The 16,671-nt window shown below is 68.3% G+C and overlaps 1 protein-coding gene across 1 annotated transcript in view; it reads right to left on the bottom strand.

Moving 5' to 3' along the window:
- Positions 1-16,671, bottom strand: part of BOP1 (BOP1 ribosomal biogenesis factor) — a 54,080-nt gene that overhangs the window by 36,514 nt on the left and 895 nt on the right. Inside the window, exon 3 of the mRNA XM_066990876.1 lies at positions 6,565-6,666. Within this exon, the coding sequence (XP_066846977.1) occupies positions 6,565-6,666 (102 nt within the window). The remainder of the gene's footprint in view (positions 1-6,564; positions 6,667-16,671) is intronic.

The raw sequence follows: 16,671 nt of genomic DNA, 5'->3' as shown, positions 1-16,671 counted from the left end.
AGCGGGAGACGCACGGCCCTGCCTGGGCGCGGGGCGAGGAGCGCCGGACGCGTCCCCCAGGAGCAGAAAGCGGCTTTGCAAAGCCTTCCCCGCCGGAGAGGTGCGGTGTGCCTGGTGGCAGCCGTCAGCAGGGGCAGCTCACAGGGGCAGCAAACGCGCACGGTGCGCCGCGGCTCGGGGAAGCGATCCCGGTGGCGGAGCGTCAGCCCCGGGCTCGCGCACCAACCCCCTCGGGTCCCCGAGCTGGCCGAGCAGCCTCCTGCTTCCTCCGCACGTCCTCCGTACCCAGAGCGGAGCCGAGCCTAATGAGGTGGGACATTGGAACAGCGGCCAGCCATTCAGGGCTGGGGATGCTCGGGGTCCCCGCGCCCCAGCCCACGCCTGCGCCAGGCAGCACCTGCAGGCGGGGCGGCCGAGCGGTGCCCGCAGCCGTCCCGTCCCGTCCCGCCCGCGGCAATGCCCGCGTGGCTGGAGCAGCGCCAGGCGGACGAGGCGCTCCTTCGGCAGGAGGCACGCTGCCGGCTGAACGCTAGCAGGATCCCTGGCTCCCTGCGGCGGAGGCTCCGCCAGCTCCGTCAGCGGAGAGGTGGGAGCCGCTCCAGCGGCGGGGGCGGCAAGAGCACGCTGCGCTTCGCCATCCTCGCCGGGAAGGGGAGCGGGCTGGCGCGCCCCACGCCAGGTGCCTGCGGCCAGAGCGCAGCACGAGCGGTGCGGGGATGGCAAGAACAGGCACAGGGTGCTGAGAGGCTTGGTGACATCGGGCACGGTGCAAACCCAGGCAGGCGAGCGCTGCTGAAGCGGGGCAGGGGACGCGGCAGGGGACGCGGCAGGGGACACCGCCAGCCCCCTCACCCGGTGCGGGACCGTGCCTGAGCTGCGTACGGGGAAATTGGTGCTCAGCCTCACCTGTCCTGCACCTGCGCGCAGGCTGATCCCTGCCTGCTGGAGCTGGTGGGTGCCCGGCACAACACCAGTGCCACGGACAGGCCCTCCCGTGGGAAGGGGCAGCGGTGCTGGGGACGGGGTCAGTGCCATCAGCCCCGCTGTAAGGCAGCTCTAACCCTGCCAAGCGTGAGCTCGCGCTGCTGCCTGGGTGCGCTGCCCGCCACCTGCGCCCAGCTCCGTGCCCGGCGTCACCCCACGAAGGTGCCGGCAGCCTTCGGGTGCCCGGGGGCAGCGGGGGGCAGAGGCAGGCGGGACGGAGGAGCCGGCTCGCAGGAGTCAGCTCCCGCAGAAGGACAGGCCGTAAGCTGAGACGCAGCCGAGCGCGCAGACCCAGCACGCAGAGGGGGAAAGTAAATGGAAAAAAAAAAAAAAGAAGAAAGAAAAAAAGAAAGAAAGAAAAGTTTCCACTCATCAGCCGAAAGTTGTTGTGGGTTTCTCGCTCTCCTTGGGTCAGAGACCTGATCGTTTAAATGCATTCGGTGATGTCATTCCTTCCAGAAGGAAAAAGCCTTTCCTGCCCCAACTGAGCTGCTTTACAAACGCTTTAAATATCAAGCTTGGGGCAGCCAAAAGACAGAGTAATTTACCTCTTTTTTCATGCCTGTATCAGCACCGGTTAATCGGTGGCTTTCCCTCGGCGCTGCACCAGCCCTGCCTGGACCTCGAGCCCTCCTCGTCCCCCCCACGGAGACCCCCGGCAGCGGAGGCGCCCGTGCCACCGGCCACTTCCCCACGGCGAGCGCGAGGCCGGCGCAGCGCGGGGACACGCGGCGGTGCTGAGCCCTCGCTGGCAGCAGCGTGGGGAAGGGGCTGCCCCGGGCCTGGCAGCTCCAGCCGCGGTCCCCAGGCTCTGACACGCTGCGCACGGAAACTTTCCGTCCTGGCTGCGAGCACCAGAAACCCGAGCGAGTGCCCGAGCCGCTCGCAGCTGCCGAAGCTTCCCCCCGCGGGCCAGCCCTGCCTTCCTGCGGGGGCCCCGAGTGTCCCAGCAGGCGCGGAGCCGGCCCCGAATCCCTCCCTCCTCTTCCTCCAGAGCAGGACCAGGGGCACGGGGCGCGAGGCGAGGCTCGGGCCCCTCCGACTCTGCCCAGCCTGCACGTAGCACACGAACCTGCAGCAGCTGAGGCCCCTACCGGAGCCCCTGCGCCGGCCTTCATCGGGAAACCCACGGGAAACCCACGGGCAGCGGGGATGAGCACCTCGGGTGGCCGCTGCTCTGCTGAAGGTGGGCTGGGGCCTGCTGGAGAGAAGACCCCGCAGCAGCCCAGACCCCGCAGCAGCCCTGCGGAGCCCCCCAGACCCCTGGCCAAGTGGGAGGAGAGGGGTCCCCGAGCCCCGTCCCCTGCCTCTCGCTGCTCCCACCCCGCCGCCCAGCGGCCCCGGCAGGGAGCGGAGCCCCGCGGGGTGCACAGCCCGGGGCCGAGCGTTGGTCCGTAGGGTGCCGCGAGCGCCAGTTTTATTTTAAAACGCCGCGGCTCCAGATGTTCTCGTTACTCGCGGCGGTATCTGCAGACCTCACGGTCTCAAAGCCTTTGGCACCACCGGCACCGCACGGCGACGCGGCCTGCAGCCAGCGCTGTGTAAGAGGATCCGCCCGCGCGGGGCGCGCGCCCCTCTCCTGCCACTGCGGTGTTAAACCCGACGCCTTTTCATCTCCTCCAATATCCCCTTGTGCTACCTTCTGCATCCTGTTATTGTGTCCTCTCAGACTCCGCTCCGGCTCCAAGCTACACAAACCTTGTCTTTCCACATCTCTTCATCTCCCGATTCCCCCCAGGCCTCCAATTAGCCCCGCTATCCATCTCTGGAGCTCTTTTTTCTCTCCCTACGTCTTTTCAAAACGGAATAATGGAAATGGGGCATGGCACTGCAGCTGGAGGACCTCACCGACGGGCTGGAACGGCGCTGTCAGTGCTTGCCTTCTCGCAGCCCATTTCCAACTCCTTCCCGCCGCCGAGCGCGGCAGCAGATGCTTGCACCGAGCACTTTCCAAGAACTCGGTTCCTGTGAGCGAGTGGCTGTTCGGGAGCCCCGCAGGCGCGAAGGAGCCCCCGCCACCCCCAGAGCCGCCTCCTTCAGCGCAGGTAACGCGGGAGAGCTCTTCCCCAAAGCTCCCTGCCCTGCTCCCTTCTCAGTACCAACAAGCGCAGGGCGCCGCTGCTCCCGGGGACGGGCGCAGGCACGCTCTGCAGGGGGAAGAGCAGCGCTAGCACGGGCCTTCCCCTCCGCAGAAAGGGGAAGGGACGTAAAAAGCGTGGATGCCAGCAGCACAACCACTCGACGCAGGGCAGCGGAGGCGGTTTGGGAACCGACTCCTGGGTGCGTCCCCGGGGTGGCTGCGGCCTGGGGGTGCCAGGCCCTCCCGGCCCCGCGCCGCCCCCAGCCCGCGCCCCGAACTCCTCGCCGCCTCCTCTCGCACCTCCGCGGGGCCGAGCACGCGCGGCCGCCCGGCCAGGCACGCTCGCGGGGGAGCGGCGAGCCGGGAGCATCTGCCGGAGCCAGGCAGGTCAGGAAGCGCACGCACGGCCGCGCACACACACACGGAGCGATGAGTTTAAGGAGCTGTCTGCCAGCAGCACATTCTGCAGGGTTTTTTCCTCTCTTGGCTAATCAGCTACTGAAAGAAGAGCTCCCTCGGCCCGGCCAGCGCTGCGCCCCCCGCCCGGCTCAGCTGCGCTGCGGAGGAGGGAAGTGGGCTTGGAACAGCCGCCGGCTCACCGAGGAGCACTCAACGCGCCTTCATTCATTATCCACTGACATATGGAATAGTCATTGTGGGAGGAAACAGAACCAAACAAAAGCCCCAAAACTGCTTCCTCCCAGCGAGGCCCTGACAGCCTCTGCAGCTCGCGGCCATTCATCTCCGCACGGCCGAGCGCAGTGACGCCCAGGCTGCGCGGCGAGCGCCGGGGGCCGGGGGCGGGCGGGGGGACGGCCCCCGGCGGCACCGCCACGGCGGGCACGGACCCCGGGGGCTCCACCGGCGGGCACGGGGAGGCCCCGCGTGCGACACGGGCTCCCTACCCGCCCGGCCCGGCCAGGAAACCGATTTATTTTGTTGTGTCTCTTCTCTGAGCACACGGCAGAGACCGGCCGGGCGCGGGGCCAGGCTGAGCGCCGGCAGCTGCCAAGTGAGCGGGAGCACAGCTAGAAGAAATTTAGTCTGCGCTAAACACAGGGGCATAGCAGGTCTGAGCTATTATTCTTTATTAAAGAGCTCCCAAGCCCACGCACAGGCAGAGAGGAGCGAGCGCGAGCCCCGAGCCAGCGGCGGCGCTGAGTGACAGCCGGCGCAGCGGCAGCAGCGCGCCCCGGGGCACAGCCATGCCGGCGGTGGCACCGGATGTTTTCCCAACCGCTGCTGCTTTCGGGAGCGATCCTGCGGGCGCTGAGCGCTGGGGCCGGCTGGGAGGTCGGCTGGGGCCACCGGAGAGTGGCCAGAGGTTGGCAGAGGGGAGCAGGGCGGGGGGCACCGTGCAGCTGGGGGACCCCCACGGCACCCCCGGCACCCACCTGCTCGGCAGGGAAATAGCGCCCGGGGACAGGCACACACCGGGGGCTCCCGGGCGGCCCCAGCACCGGAGCTGGCTGCAGGATGGACCGGCATGGGGGGGGGTTCCCTGCCACCACCACTCAGAGCTGCCCGCGCTAAAGGTAACGCCCAGCTCTGAGGGAACCATGGTGGCGATGCAAAGGGGCAGGCAGGAGCACGCGGCACCGTCCCTACCCGATGTCACTACGTTTCTCGCGTGTTGCCCCCGGATAGCCGGCACCGATGATGGCAGGGATGACCCACGGGGATGACCGGCTCCGCAGGGTGCCCCGATGTGCCGTCCCCAAGGCAGCCGGCACCACGGTCACCCCAGCTCGGCGCCGTGAGAAGCTGGTCAGAGCCGCACCGCAAACCCCGAGGCTGCCGGGGGGGGCGCGGGGCTGTTTGCAGAGGGGTGGTCCCGAGCCCCCCAGCAGCAGCGACCGCAGGTGCAGGATGTGCTCCAGCCCCAGCCCCTGGTCACGTCGCAAAGCGACGCCGCTGCCTGCTTCGCGTGGTGCCGGGACAGGCTGCGCCCCGACGGCCCGGGGGGGCGGACACACGCGTCCTTGGTGCCCTCGGGCGCGAGGTGCTAAGGCGTCACGGCTCAGCCAGCCTTTCATTAGGAGGAGGCCACAAACTAATTAGGACAAAGGTACGAAGCAAGCTAGCTCCCAACAAAAAAGAACAAGAGAAAAACAAAATCCGCAGCCCCCCCTCGCAGCGAGGAAGCGCTCTCCTGCTCCCCGCGCCCCCCATCCCGCACGACAAAGCGGCCGAGCACAAAGCCCCCAGTGTGCGCATCCCGGCCGCAGGAAGCAGAAGCATCAGGGTTCTTCTGGAGGAGAGATAACTACAATTACAGAGAGGGCAGGGGGCTGGGAGCGGGGAACAAGGAACAAAGCCACTGGAAGCTGCTCTGATGTCAACAGGTTCTGAATCAGCGCTCCCCCCACGGGGGCCCTGAAACAGGACCAGCTGGGGAGAGAGAGACCTCGAATTCCTGCATGAAAGGGTTTTTTTCCTGGGTTATGCTGGAGACATTACACAAGTGTATGTTTTCTATAGTCATATATTTCCCCTCTCTCTAAATCTCTATTCCAGACCCGGGGGCAGGGACTGCCGGCAGCTCCAGCGCCAGCCCAGGTGGGCCTCCAACATCCAGCCCGCAGGGCCCCGGCGGGAGCAGCGCGGCCGCAGGCTCCCGCTCCTCCCCTCCCGTCCCCTGGGGCTGGCGCTGGAGCATCCCTCGGGGCTCCAGTACGCGCAAGCCATGGCCCTTTAACCATCCTGAATGCCCCGGAGCTGCCACCCTGGGGCTGGGTGCTCGGCCAGGAGCCCCGCTCACGTCCGTGCTCCGCAAATCCCCAGCCAACGTCCCCGCGGCTGCTCCCGGCCTGAGCGAGCTCCCGGTTACGGCACCCGTCCCGAGCGAGTTCCCGGTTTTGGCACCCGTCCCGGTAAGCTCCGAGGCTGCCCGGCACCTTTCAGGTGAGCCCCCGTCCCCGGAACGAGGGCCGGATCCAAACACCCCCGCAGCCCTCGGCGATCGCTCCGTGCCGACCCCGGGGCTCTGCTGGAACAGCTGATTTGCGCCAGTCGCACTAATTGGTTTAGCAGACGATTAAGAGAGGCGGTGAGTTGTCTGGAACAACCGGACCCGAGGAGCGCTTTCTCGCCGAGATCCCGCTGCCTTCCAGGCAGGCAGCTTCCAGCCCTTCCCGACACGTCGACCCGAGGCCCTGCGGGCCGGGGGCCAGGCTGCCAGGCAGCCCGAGGAGCCCAGCAGAAAGCCACAGCTCCGGGTGGGCAGAGGGGGTGCGACCCTCAGGCAGGGTGGACGGGGTCTCTGCCCCCACAGGAGGCAGACCCGCCACCCCCTTTGGCTGCCCCAAACACCAAGCCGCTGGCATTAGTGGCAAAGAGCGGTCGGGGCAATCCCCGTCCGGACGCAGCACCGTTTGACCACGCTCCCTCCCGTGAGTTTGCACCGAAGCCAGCAAGGAGAGGGAAATGCATCCACCCTATCTCACATCCCTATTGAAAAACACCACCACCACCACAAAAAGCTTTGCAGCGGGTCCTACCTCTTCGTCTGAGCTGTCCTCCTCGTATTCGTCCTGGGCAAGCAGACGCTCCTCTTTGGTCAGGAAGGGACCGGCCTCCAGCTTCCTGGGAGCCCCTTTGACCTGAAAGGGAAACAAAGAGCTCGGTGAGTCCCAACACACGAACCTCTGCAGCGCCGCGCTCCCCGCAGCAGAAGCCTTGGCTGGGCCACGAAGCCTGCATCTGCCCCCGGTGCCCCGTCGGGTGCCAGGTCCGAGGCCACCACGAGCGCCCCGTGCCGCATCCTGCGCGGCACTGCGCACGCGACCTCTCGCTCCCAGCTCCTCCGGGACGCCGCGTTAGAGGGAAGGAAGGAAGGAAAGAAAGGGCTCATTAAGCAGCGGGCGCTTCTGCTCGTCTGGGACTGCCAAGACAAAGTCAATCGCCTCCCTTCTGAGGACAGGTCGCCGGGGCAGCTCTGACAGCTCGCGGAATCGCATTCCCACTCCCCGGGCTCAAAACCTCTCCAAGTCCGCAGCTTCCACATCCCAGCCACCTTCCAGGCGGGCGGCCCCAGGCCGAACCCGCAGCGGGGACGGGTCTCAGGAGCACAGGCAGTGACGGGCCCCGTCCCCACCGACAGCCCCGGGTGAGGTCGGCGCGGGCAGCGCCACCCGCTGAGCCCCAGGTCTGCTGCTCCCGAGTGCTCCCGGTGCGCACAGCCCCCGCCCGGCTGCAGGGGGTTATTCTGAGCCTGGCGCGGGATTTATGGTCCCCGAGCCCCGCAAGGTGCCCGCCAGCCCCCTCCTCCTGCCCGCGGAGGTCTCTGCTGGCAGATCCCTGCCTCCCCAGCAGATCTCGGGGAGGACAGGCCCAGCGGGACCGCGCTCTCCACCTGGCAGGACAACACACGGGGGCTCCTGGCGCCCCCCACGAGGGCAGGCTTTCCCCAGCACCGTGCCCCACACCGAGGCCCGCACCCACTGCTGGGCTCCACCACGTTTGCGCTCAGGGCTCCAGAGCTGCTGGACGAAGCGTGCGCGATCGGGTGATGCACCAATGACCTCCACAGCACGACCTGAAGTTACTGATGGGTTTCAAAGCGCTGAGCACCGTTGGAGCCACTCCGAAGCCCAAACGCCTTTGGCAGAGAGCAGGGCAGGATGAGGCCGCGAGCACAGCCCCACGGTGGCAACGCCGGCGGGACGGAGACGGCCACGTGTGACACGCTGGGCCAGGCGCCCCCGTCCGCGGTCACCCACGAGTCACCCGCAGGGCGCCGCGAGCAGCCCCTGTCCCCGGGGGACCCCCGCGCCCGCTCTGCGCCAGGACGGGGGCTCGGCCACCGCGGGGCCACGCGGCAGGGCCGAGGCAGGGCAGGGCGGTCAGACAGCGCCGGCCGCCAGGCTTCGCCCACTCGCTGACCCGCTGTGTGGGTGCCGAGCAAGCTGCAGATCCTTCCCTGGAAAAGATATTCGCTCCCCCCCCCGCCTTCGCCACTCGGGGCGGGGGTAGGGGGAGAAGGGGGACCCTGGCTAGATCGGGTTTACGGGAGGATTCAGAGAAATAATCGGAAAACCAGCCCCAGAAAACGTCCCCCGCGGGAGCAGTAAAGCCCGCGCAGTGTGTGATCACCTTCTGCTGGACGCGCAGACCCGCGCAGCTCCCCCGAGCCGCGGGGAGCGGGGTGGGAGAGAGCCTGGAAAATCCTGGGCCGGCAAGAGGATGAGATTACTGCAAAAACAAAAGGCTTTATTAAAAAATTTTTAAAAAGGGAGATTGGAGATAAGTTTTTTTCCAGGCTTTTGGCGCTCCGATGGCTCTGGACTTGAGTTTCCATCTCTCCCTCTCATTTCCCCCTCTCCCGCCACCGCGACGAGCGGGGAAGGATCCGGGGCTGCGAGCTGGGGCTGCGCTGCACGGCCCTGGGGCACCGAGGAGCCAGGAGGCGCCACGCAGCCACCTGGCGCTGCCGGGGAGGCCTGCGGGCATCCTGGGCACCGAGCTCCATCCGAGGACAGGCACCAAGGCAGCGCCCAGGCCTGGGACCTCCGCAGGGGTCTCACCCTGGCTGCTGCACCCCCAAAGCCAGCCCAGGGGCACCTACGGGCAGGTCCGGACCCTGCAGAAAAGCTTCGCCAGGAGACCAAGGACGAGCCCAGCTAGGACATCGCCCCCACACCCAGCACCCTGCTAGGTTTGACCGAAGCCTGCCTGGGGTACACCGAGCCCGCCAAAGAGGCCGTTTTACCCTGAAGCAGGCAGGACTGCTACGGGGGGTTCAGGCAGCAGGATCAGGCACCCGCTCCTCTCACGGGCGTGCCCCGCGCCTCTCCGCTCTGCCCCGGTGCACGCAGGGCCTTTACCCACACCGCTCCTCGGCGCCGCGCGAGCCGCCTTGCAGGCACGGGAGCGCAGCGACCGCTCTGCTCCGCAGCCCAGGCAGCCCCTGCAGCGGTGCTCGTTCCACCAGAGGGCGGCAAGCTGTGCCGCACACGCTGCCAAAATCCAGGAAAACCCCCCAAAATGCTCCCCCAGCACCCCACGCCATGGCCGGGGCTCAGGGACAGGGGCTGCCGGGGGTCCCCTGCCCCAGACCTGAGTGCTGGGCACCACCGACAGCCGTCACCGAGCCGCGTCCCCGCGGGTTTGGCCGCTGAACGGGGAGGTGGGCGGCAGCTGCCTGGTGTCAGCAGCCCGCCGGCTCCAGCTGCACCACCAGGGCTTGAGAACGCGTTCAGCCGGACGCAGGGTGACCGGGGAAGGAGGGACGAAGGCCCCACAATGAGACCCGAGGCCTCCTCCTGCCCAAACATGCCCCGCGCATGGATCGGCCACGGCTCCTGCGCCCACTGCCCCGGGTGAGTTCAACAGAAGAGCTCGGAGAAACCAGGAAGTGGGATCCCTGCGCTGAACCACGAGCAGAGGGGCAAGGAGCGGGAGGGCGCTGCCCACAGCCCCATCCACAGCGCCCCGTGCCACTGAACCTGAGCTGAAGGGTGGCCAGCAGCAGGCAGAGCAGGGGACACGAGCCCCGGCTGCCGCAGGAGCCTCACGGCACCGCTCGGGGCAGGTCGCAGCTGCCCGGCACAGGGAGCAAACCCCACAAGGAGCACGTCACGCACCCGGCTGCCAAGAGCCACGGGCGGAGATGCAAAGGAGAGGCAGTCCTCTCGCCATAAGTTAGCACCAGTGGGAGAAAGGAAACGTGCGTTCAGGAGCACGAGCCCTTCCCAGGGCACGACACGGGGGCAGTGCTGAAGCAGCCCTGCCTGCCCCAGGGCGCTGCCGCGGTCCGTGGCCGGATGAAGCGGTGTGAGGACGGACACCGGCCTTGGCACCGTCCCGCGATGCCCCACGGGGACAGCTGGTGGCCGCGGGGCGCAGCCGTCCCTCACGGCCCTTGCCAGCCATGCAATACACCCCGGGGCGCGTTGACGGCCCCGCTGGACTCTCCTTTTCCTCTGCAGACCGAGGGTCACTGGAAGGTGGATGAACGCAGCAGGAGCTGCGTTGGCTCCGCTCCCCCCGCGCAGAACCTGCCTGCCTCCCCCCGCAGAGCCCTCGGCGCGCTCCCACGCAGTTCCCCCAGGTTCTGGAGAAGAGATCAGAAACTCCTGGCTTGCGATCTTCCAGCGGGAGGGGAGAGGTCCCCGCCGTGCCCACAGTCCCAGCAGCCGCGGAGGGGAGCTCCCCGGCACCGGCACCGCAGCGGGGCGCTGAGGAAGGGGCACGCTGCAGCTGCAGGGACGGAGGTGGGGGGCGGCCAGCAGACGGGTGCCGGGCGGCCTTGGGAGCTGCGGCAACGTCTGCAGGCCGAAACGCCCGGCCCCAGCGTGGGCAGGAGAGGGGCTGCAAGGTTTCGCGCTCAGCTTTACCGGGTGCAGGATGCACACGGCGGGGGCGGGACCTGGATCCGCGGTGCCAAGCCCAGACCTCACTGAGGTCGTGCGGTCGAGGTGGGGAAAGGCAGGCACCCGACACCCCCCCCGTATCTCTTCCCGGCTAAGCAGGACGGCTCTCGGGCCCAGCGCTGCCAGGTGCCCCGCTCCCCCTGAGAAGCACCCTGTGAAGCTGCACCCCCGGCCTCACCCAAAACGACACCTGAAGGAGAGCAGGGGTCCGGCTTCCGAGAGCGCCAGGAACAGCAGCCCCGAACCCCAGCTCACTGCGCTGAGCGCTCGCTTGGGCTGCTCGCTGCGATCCGGCCTCCGCCTCCTCAACACGAGAACCCCGACCTGCAGCCGCTCCGGCGCCTCCGAACCAACTGCTGGCGGCTCAGGGACAAACGACACGCAGCACATGCAGGGCTCGTGAAGAAAGTGAAGATGGAGCGACGTTACTCCTCCTCGTGAGCGGGTCGTGGGCCCCGAGGAGCCCATCAGACCGCTCTGGGGCAGTTGTAGGGCCAAACACGGGTTTATCTCACTACCAGCCCTTGTGCCTTCAGGGGTTTCCATTCTCCAGCAACCTCTTGCAGGGGACAAAGGGGACCCGCACGCCGTCGCAGCGCCCTGCAGGTGAACACGGGTACGCCTCCGGTTTGAGCTCAGATGTGAGGGGATCCCAATCGGCGCTTTCAGAAGAAGAGCAAGGACATGGTTCGTGCCGGGGCCAGCCTCGGAGGACTCGTGCCAGGGTTTGTGCCGGGGCCAGCCTCGGAGGACCAGGAAGGGGCAGCCCAGCCCATGCTGGGGCCACAGCACAGAGCTGCAGCCTCTGGGAGATGTCAGTGCTGGCGCCCAGGAGGAAGCCGGGCAGAAGTTCCCCGCGGGAGGCACCAAGGGCGCGGGGCAGGCACTGCCAGCAGGTCCTGCTGGCGGCCGGAGCCCAGGGGACCTCTCACGTCTCGAAGCCTTTGGTGGAGCAGATGGTGTCTTGTACCCCTCCAAAACGGGGAGGCAGAAGCTGGGAGGCTTCAGAGGCTGCTGCTGGCCTCCTCCCGTCGCCTGGCTCCGCGCGCCCTGCCCTGCAGCACCGCCCTGCCATCGCTCCGACCGCTGCGTCGCCGCCAGCCGTACTCCTGCGGGGGCCGGGGCTGGGGGGGAGGTGGCTGCCAGGGCAAGGACTCGCCCTGAAAGTTCTCACCCTGCGGGCAACCATCGATTCGTTCCGTTTCACGGGGCTGGCAGAGCCGCTAACACCGCAGCCAGACGAAGCCCGGTGAGCGACGAGCGTCTCACTCCCGGAAACGCCGGCACCGGGGACCCTGAGACCCCACTGCCGCGGCGCGGTGGCAAGGCACCGCGGGCACCACGTGCCACGCAGCGGCGCTCGCCGTGCTGCCACGAGCTGCTGCCAGCACCGGCAGCTGTCTCCTTCCCCTCCGCGCCTGCCGGCGGCGCATCCCAGGGGACAAGAGGCAAGGAGGCTCGGCAGAAACGGGGCCGCCACGAAGGAATTTGCCGGCTGCTCTGGGCCGGCGCGGCTGCTACGAGCACAAATTAACCCGGGAAGAGCAGAAGCAGCGACACAGGGCTAGGGAACCGGTGCCGGAGGGGCTGCCCGGGTTAGGAAAGCAGCACGCCCCCACCTCAGCCCAGCCTTCAGCCGCCGGGGCCTGTCCCCAGGGTGCCGGGAGCGGAGCCGGGCAGCGCAGGGGCTGCCAAGGAAGAAAGCCCGGCTTGTCACGACGATGGAAGCCATTAGGAGGAAATCTAACCCGACAAGGACAGCCTAATATTTACACAGCCCTGCGAGCGAGGGAGGCACCGAGCGCGGGGCTCGCAGCCCGCTGACAGGCAGCGGCCCCTCGTGCCCCGGGGCCCCGCACGGCTCTGCTCGGCACCACGCGGCTCGCGCCGGATTGACGCCGCGCCGGCACGCGGCTCGGTGTCCTGCTCTGCTCGGTCCTCAGGAGCGAGGCTGCCCTCGGTACCCCGTGGGGTTTTAAAGCCCCGCAGACAACACGTGTGGCACCGCAGCTCCCTGGCAGCGTCCTCCTGCGGGGAGCAGCAGCTCGCCCCTGGGATCGCGAGGAGGAGCCCAGCTCCGGAGAGGGCCCTCAGCACCCAACGTCCCCCCTGCTCGGGGGGTTCTGCACAGGGGCCAGCAGGACCCAAACATTGTGGGCGTTGTCTGCAGAGCCTCCAGCCTTCCCTTCGCTTCTCCTGTCTGCTCAAACACAGCAGCGGCATGACAAAAACACAAAGCTCCCGCAGGAGCACACCCAAACATGGGGAGAGCAGCAACGCCCTGGACCCGAAGGGTCCCTCCCGATGCAGAGCCGCTGCTCGCGCCTCCCTGAGCTGAGACGGAACCGAGGATTCCTCAGCTGCCTGGATCCAGAGCTATTAAGGGTCAGAACCAGCGTCTGCTCCTCGTGCAGGGGGGGAGCTTTGGGAAAACACACGAGCCGTCACGACCTGCTCGCCAAGAGGTGCATCTGTGCCACAGCTGCAGCACCTGGGGCTGGCACTGACCTCCTGCCTGCTTCCAGCCGGGCCCGATGGTCTCGGAGGTCTTTGCCAACCCAAACGATTCCACGATTCTGTTCTGTGACGCTGGCGGTGGCCTCGGTGCCTGCAGCCAGCTCCTCCCGGAGCCCCGGACAGCCTCACCGCGGGCCACGGTGCTGAGCCCCGCGGCAGCCTGACGAGGGGGGCTCCTCGCTGTCTGCCCTCCCAGCAGCACCGAGCAACACCCGCCTGCCTCCTTTCCCCTTCTCCCGTCCGCACGCGTCCCCTCCCATCGGTCCGTAAGCGTTCTGCTCGCCCGTGCTGCTCTCCCATGCGCGGTCCTGCAGCCCCTGGAGGACGCAGCCTGGGGAATCCTCCCCGAGCTCGCTTCACTCGCTGGAAGAGACCCGGGACAGGCGCAAACCCCGCAGACGCTCCGGAGCCCGGTGCAGGCAGCACGCCGTGGCCGTGCCTGCGGAACGGAGCCGCTCAGCACCAGGCTGGGAACCCACCAGGAGGCTCCTGGGGCACCGCAGGCAAGGCACGAGGGGGCTGCAGCAACCGGGCATCCCCGGGGAGGTCCCGGGTTTAAACTCGCTCTGCAGCGGCTCCCATGGGACCGACATCTGCAGTTTTGAAGGACGGGGACAGGGCAGCCGTCAGAGCCAGGACCACTGCACGCAGCAAAGCACGGGGCTGTGAGAACGAGGCCTGGGGCGAGCTCTGCTGCAGGTGGGCGGTCCTCACGCTGCCGGGCCAGGAGAGTGCCGCCAGGCTCGCGGGCGGCATCAGAGGGACGGCACGGGGCTGGTGATGGAGCCAAGTGCGACCGCCCAGCTCCAGAGGAGCTGCCAGGGGATCCCCGCTGTATTTGTGCCTCATCTCCCGACTGCGAGGCGCAGGAGGAGCCGGGGGCTGTCCCCACCACACCTCGTAAGGGCAGCGCCGCGTTACGGCCGGCAGCTGCTTGGGGCACTCACACCGGTCCCCAACGGCGCGGGGCCGTGCTGCAGGGGGAAGCGGGGTCGTCTCCAACAGGTTTGAAGCTTGGGGTTTAAAAACCAACCAGAGTTCTGAGAACGAACTCAGCAAAGGCAGAGGAGTCAGGCCTCCGGGCAGCGCCGCCGGGCGGGTGCCTGTTCCCGGTCTACAAATCCGCCCCCAGCAGCACCCCGAGCACCGAAGCGCCGCGCCGGCCTGCTGACGGCAAGCCTTCGGGGCGAGCGCCACCCGCCCCGGGGCGCAGGGGGAGGCTGCCTGCGAGGAGCCAGCTCCTGGGGCTGAGCCCCCCCGGCCTCCCCCAGCACCTGAGGGGCGCAGCAGCGTCCCCGCTCCCCGGTGGGGAAGGCGGCTGGGAGGAGACCCTCAGCGGCAGCCCAAGGAAGGGCTCCGTGTCCGAGCACCCAGAGCCCACACTCCTTCCCGCAGCGCTTTCCTTCTCCGTCCCTGTGAGGAGGAATCCGCCGCTGCCGCGCTGCCAGGGGAGGGCCTTGTTCGGTGCCACCTGAAGACTTCGGCTCGCCCGCAGCTCTGGCCGTGCCACCGAGCACGCCCCTTCAGAGCGCAGCGAGCTAACCAAAATCCAAACAGCACTGGGGCTGTGGAGCCTCCACCCTGGAGGTCCCCGAACCCGCCCGGACGTGGGGCTGGGACCAGCTGGGGGCCCTGGTGGGGCAGGGGGGGGGAACCGGGCGGACCTGAGGAGCCCCCGGCCTCGGCCGCTCCGGGATCCTGCGCTCCACCCGCGCACAGCGACCGCTGGCACTGCATCCACGTGCCCTCCCTCAGCCCCACGGGGTCTGCAGCCCCCCAGCCCGCACAGAGCACCGTGCCAACGGCCGGGGGGGGCAGGAGGTGTCGCTGAGCCCCCCCTGCAGCCAGCTGAGTCCAGCCCCGAGCAGAGCCCACTGAGCTGTGCCAGCCAGCGGCCGCCAGGACTGAGGCGCCCGGTGCCCAGCCCGTGCCATGTGCATGTCTTTACGCACATGCTCTCCTCCCAGCCGCGCAGCAGCCGGCGCAGGTCTGAGCACGGAGCAGCAGCCAGGGAAGGACTCGAGGAGGCTTCGAAGGAGCCCTGCTGCTGGGAGGCTCCTGCCTGGAAACTCACCTCTGCTCTCCTGGGTCCCAAGCAACGTACAACCCTAAACCGCGCCTAGCTCCCGAAATGCTTGGGTCTCTCCGGAGAGCTGGCTGAAGTGCAGAAGCTTCCAAGGCCACAACGCAGCCGCCTGCGAGCCACTCCCTTGGGGCGTTATTCGGGGGCTTTAAAGCAGAGGGAAGCCCAGCTGCAGGGGGTGCAGGCGGCAGGACGGAGGTGGGGGCCGTCGCTGTGCCCGCCTGCAGGGCCCCGGAGCAGGACGGGCTCTGGAGGGGCCGAGTGCCCGGTACCCCCGCCTGGAGCAGCAACGCCCTGCGCGGGGCGCCCCCGGTGTCCCGGCACACACAGGAGGTGAGCACATGGCCGGCGCCCTCGAGGTCCTTCCCTGTGCCAAACCCCTCCGGGCGCTGCCGCGGGGGGAAACCTGGGTGGCCAGCTGCTGCACCTCCACCGCCCCTGCTCCAAACCGCCCGCGTGCGACCCAAAGCTCTCCTCACAGGGCGCGAGGGCGCCCACGTCCAGCTGGGAGCCAGCACCGAGCAGAACGAGCGCCACGAGCCACAAAACTCGCGCGGTTTAGGGAACCACCTGCTCTGACACGGCAGGCAGCACAACGGAGCCGAGCCGCGGCGGGGCCGGGTGGGCCGCGCGTCCCCAGCAGCTGCCGGAGGTGGCACGGGGACGGGGACAAGGAGCTGCAAGGGGACAGCCCAAAGGGGACTGGTGCTGAGCACTGAAGCCACAGCCCGAGGCCCTGCTGTGAAATCCCTGCAGAGGTCACGAGAACTCCTGCTCCCACTCCGGGCCCCGGTAACGCCTCTACGCATCGCCCGGACAGACAGACAGACAGACACCGGAGAGCCGGGATGACAACGGGGCACTTGCTGGTCCTAGGAACAACGCAGGGCGCAGCAGGATCGGGGACCTGCACGTTACGACAAATTCTGCCGTGCATTTTTCACCGATCTTTGCTCCTGCCTCTTCTGGAACTGAACGAGAGCGTGCCTTCAGGGCAATCAGAAAATAACGAAGGTGTCTGTGGGAGAAGCGCCGGTGACACAGGCTCCAGAAACGCCAAGTGCCAGGGGGGTTTCTCCTGCTCCCAGGCAGGGAGCGCAGCAGCAGCTCAGCAGTGCAGGGGCTGCCCCTGAGCGACTGCGGACAGGGCCCAGGGTGCCCAGCGCCGTGAGCCCGCAGCGGGACATCGGGCCCCGCGCTCGCTTCGTGGCTCAATGTCCCCCTTCGTGGCTCGATGTCCCCCTGCCAACCCCCGTGGCCAGCGGCGTGACGGCAGGGCAACGGCCCCGCTGGGAGCCTGCTGCAGCCCCGCAGGGCCACGGGCAGGGTCCTGCCAATCCCAAACCCAAACCCTGGCTGAGAACGGACGGATGGACAGTTGGACGGACAGACGCGAAGCAGCCCCGAGGGGCAGGACCTGGGGGGGCTCCGAGGCCCCCTTGGGACCCAGCGCGTTCAGAGGCTCCACCACTCGGCCCCCACCCCCGGCTCCTCTCCGTGCCTGGGCCCTGCCCCGGCTCCTGCCCCGCAGGCTACAAGCCAGGGGCAGCGGCACCGGGCCCAGGGGCCCCCAGGCACCTGCCTGTCCATCTGTCCGTCTGTCTGTCCGTCCGTCTGTCCTCCTCCTCCTGCTC

Source organism: Anser cygnoides, chromosome 2 (assembly GCF_040182565.1).
Source record: "Anser cygnoides isolate HZ-2024a breed goose chromosome 2, Taihu_goose_T2T_genome, whole genome shotgun sequence".
Taxonomy (NCBI): domain Eukaryota; kingdom Metazoa; phylum Chordata; class Aves; order Anseriformes; family Anatidae; genus Anser; species Anser cygnoides.
The sequence above is the reverse complement of the archived record's forward strand: the minus strand, read 5'-3'. Positions and strand labels throughout refer to the sequence as shown.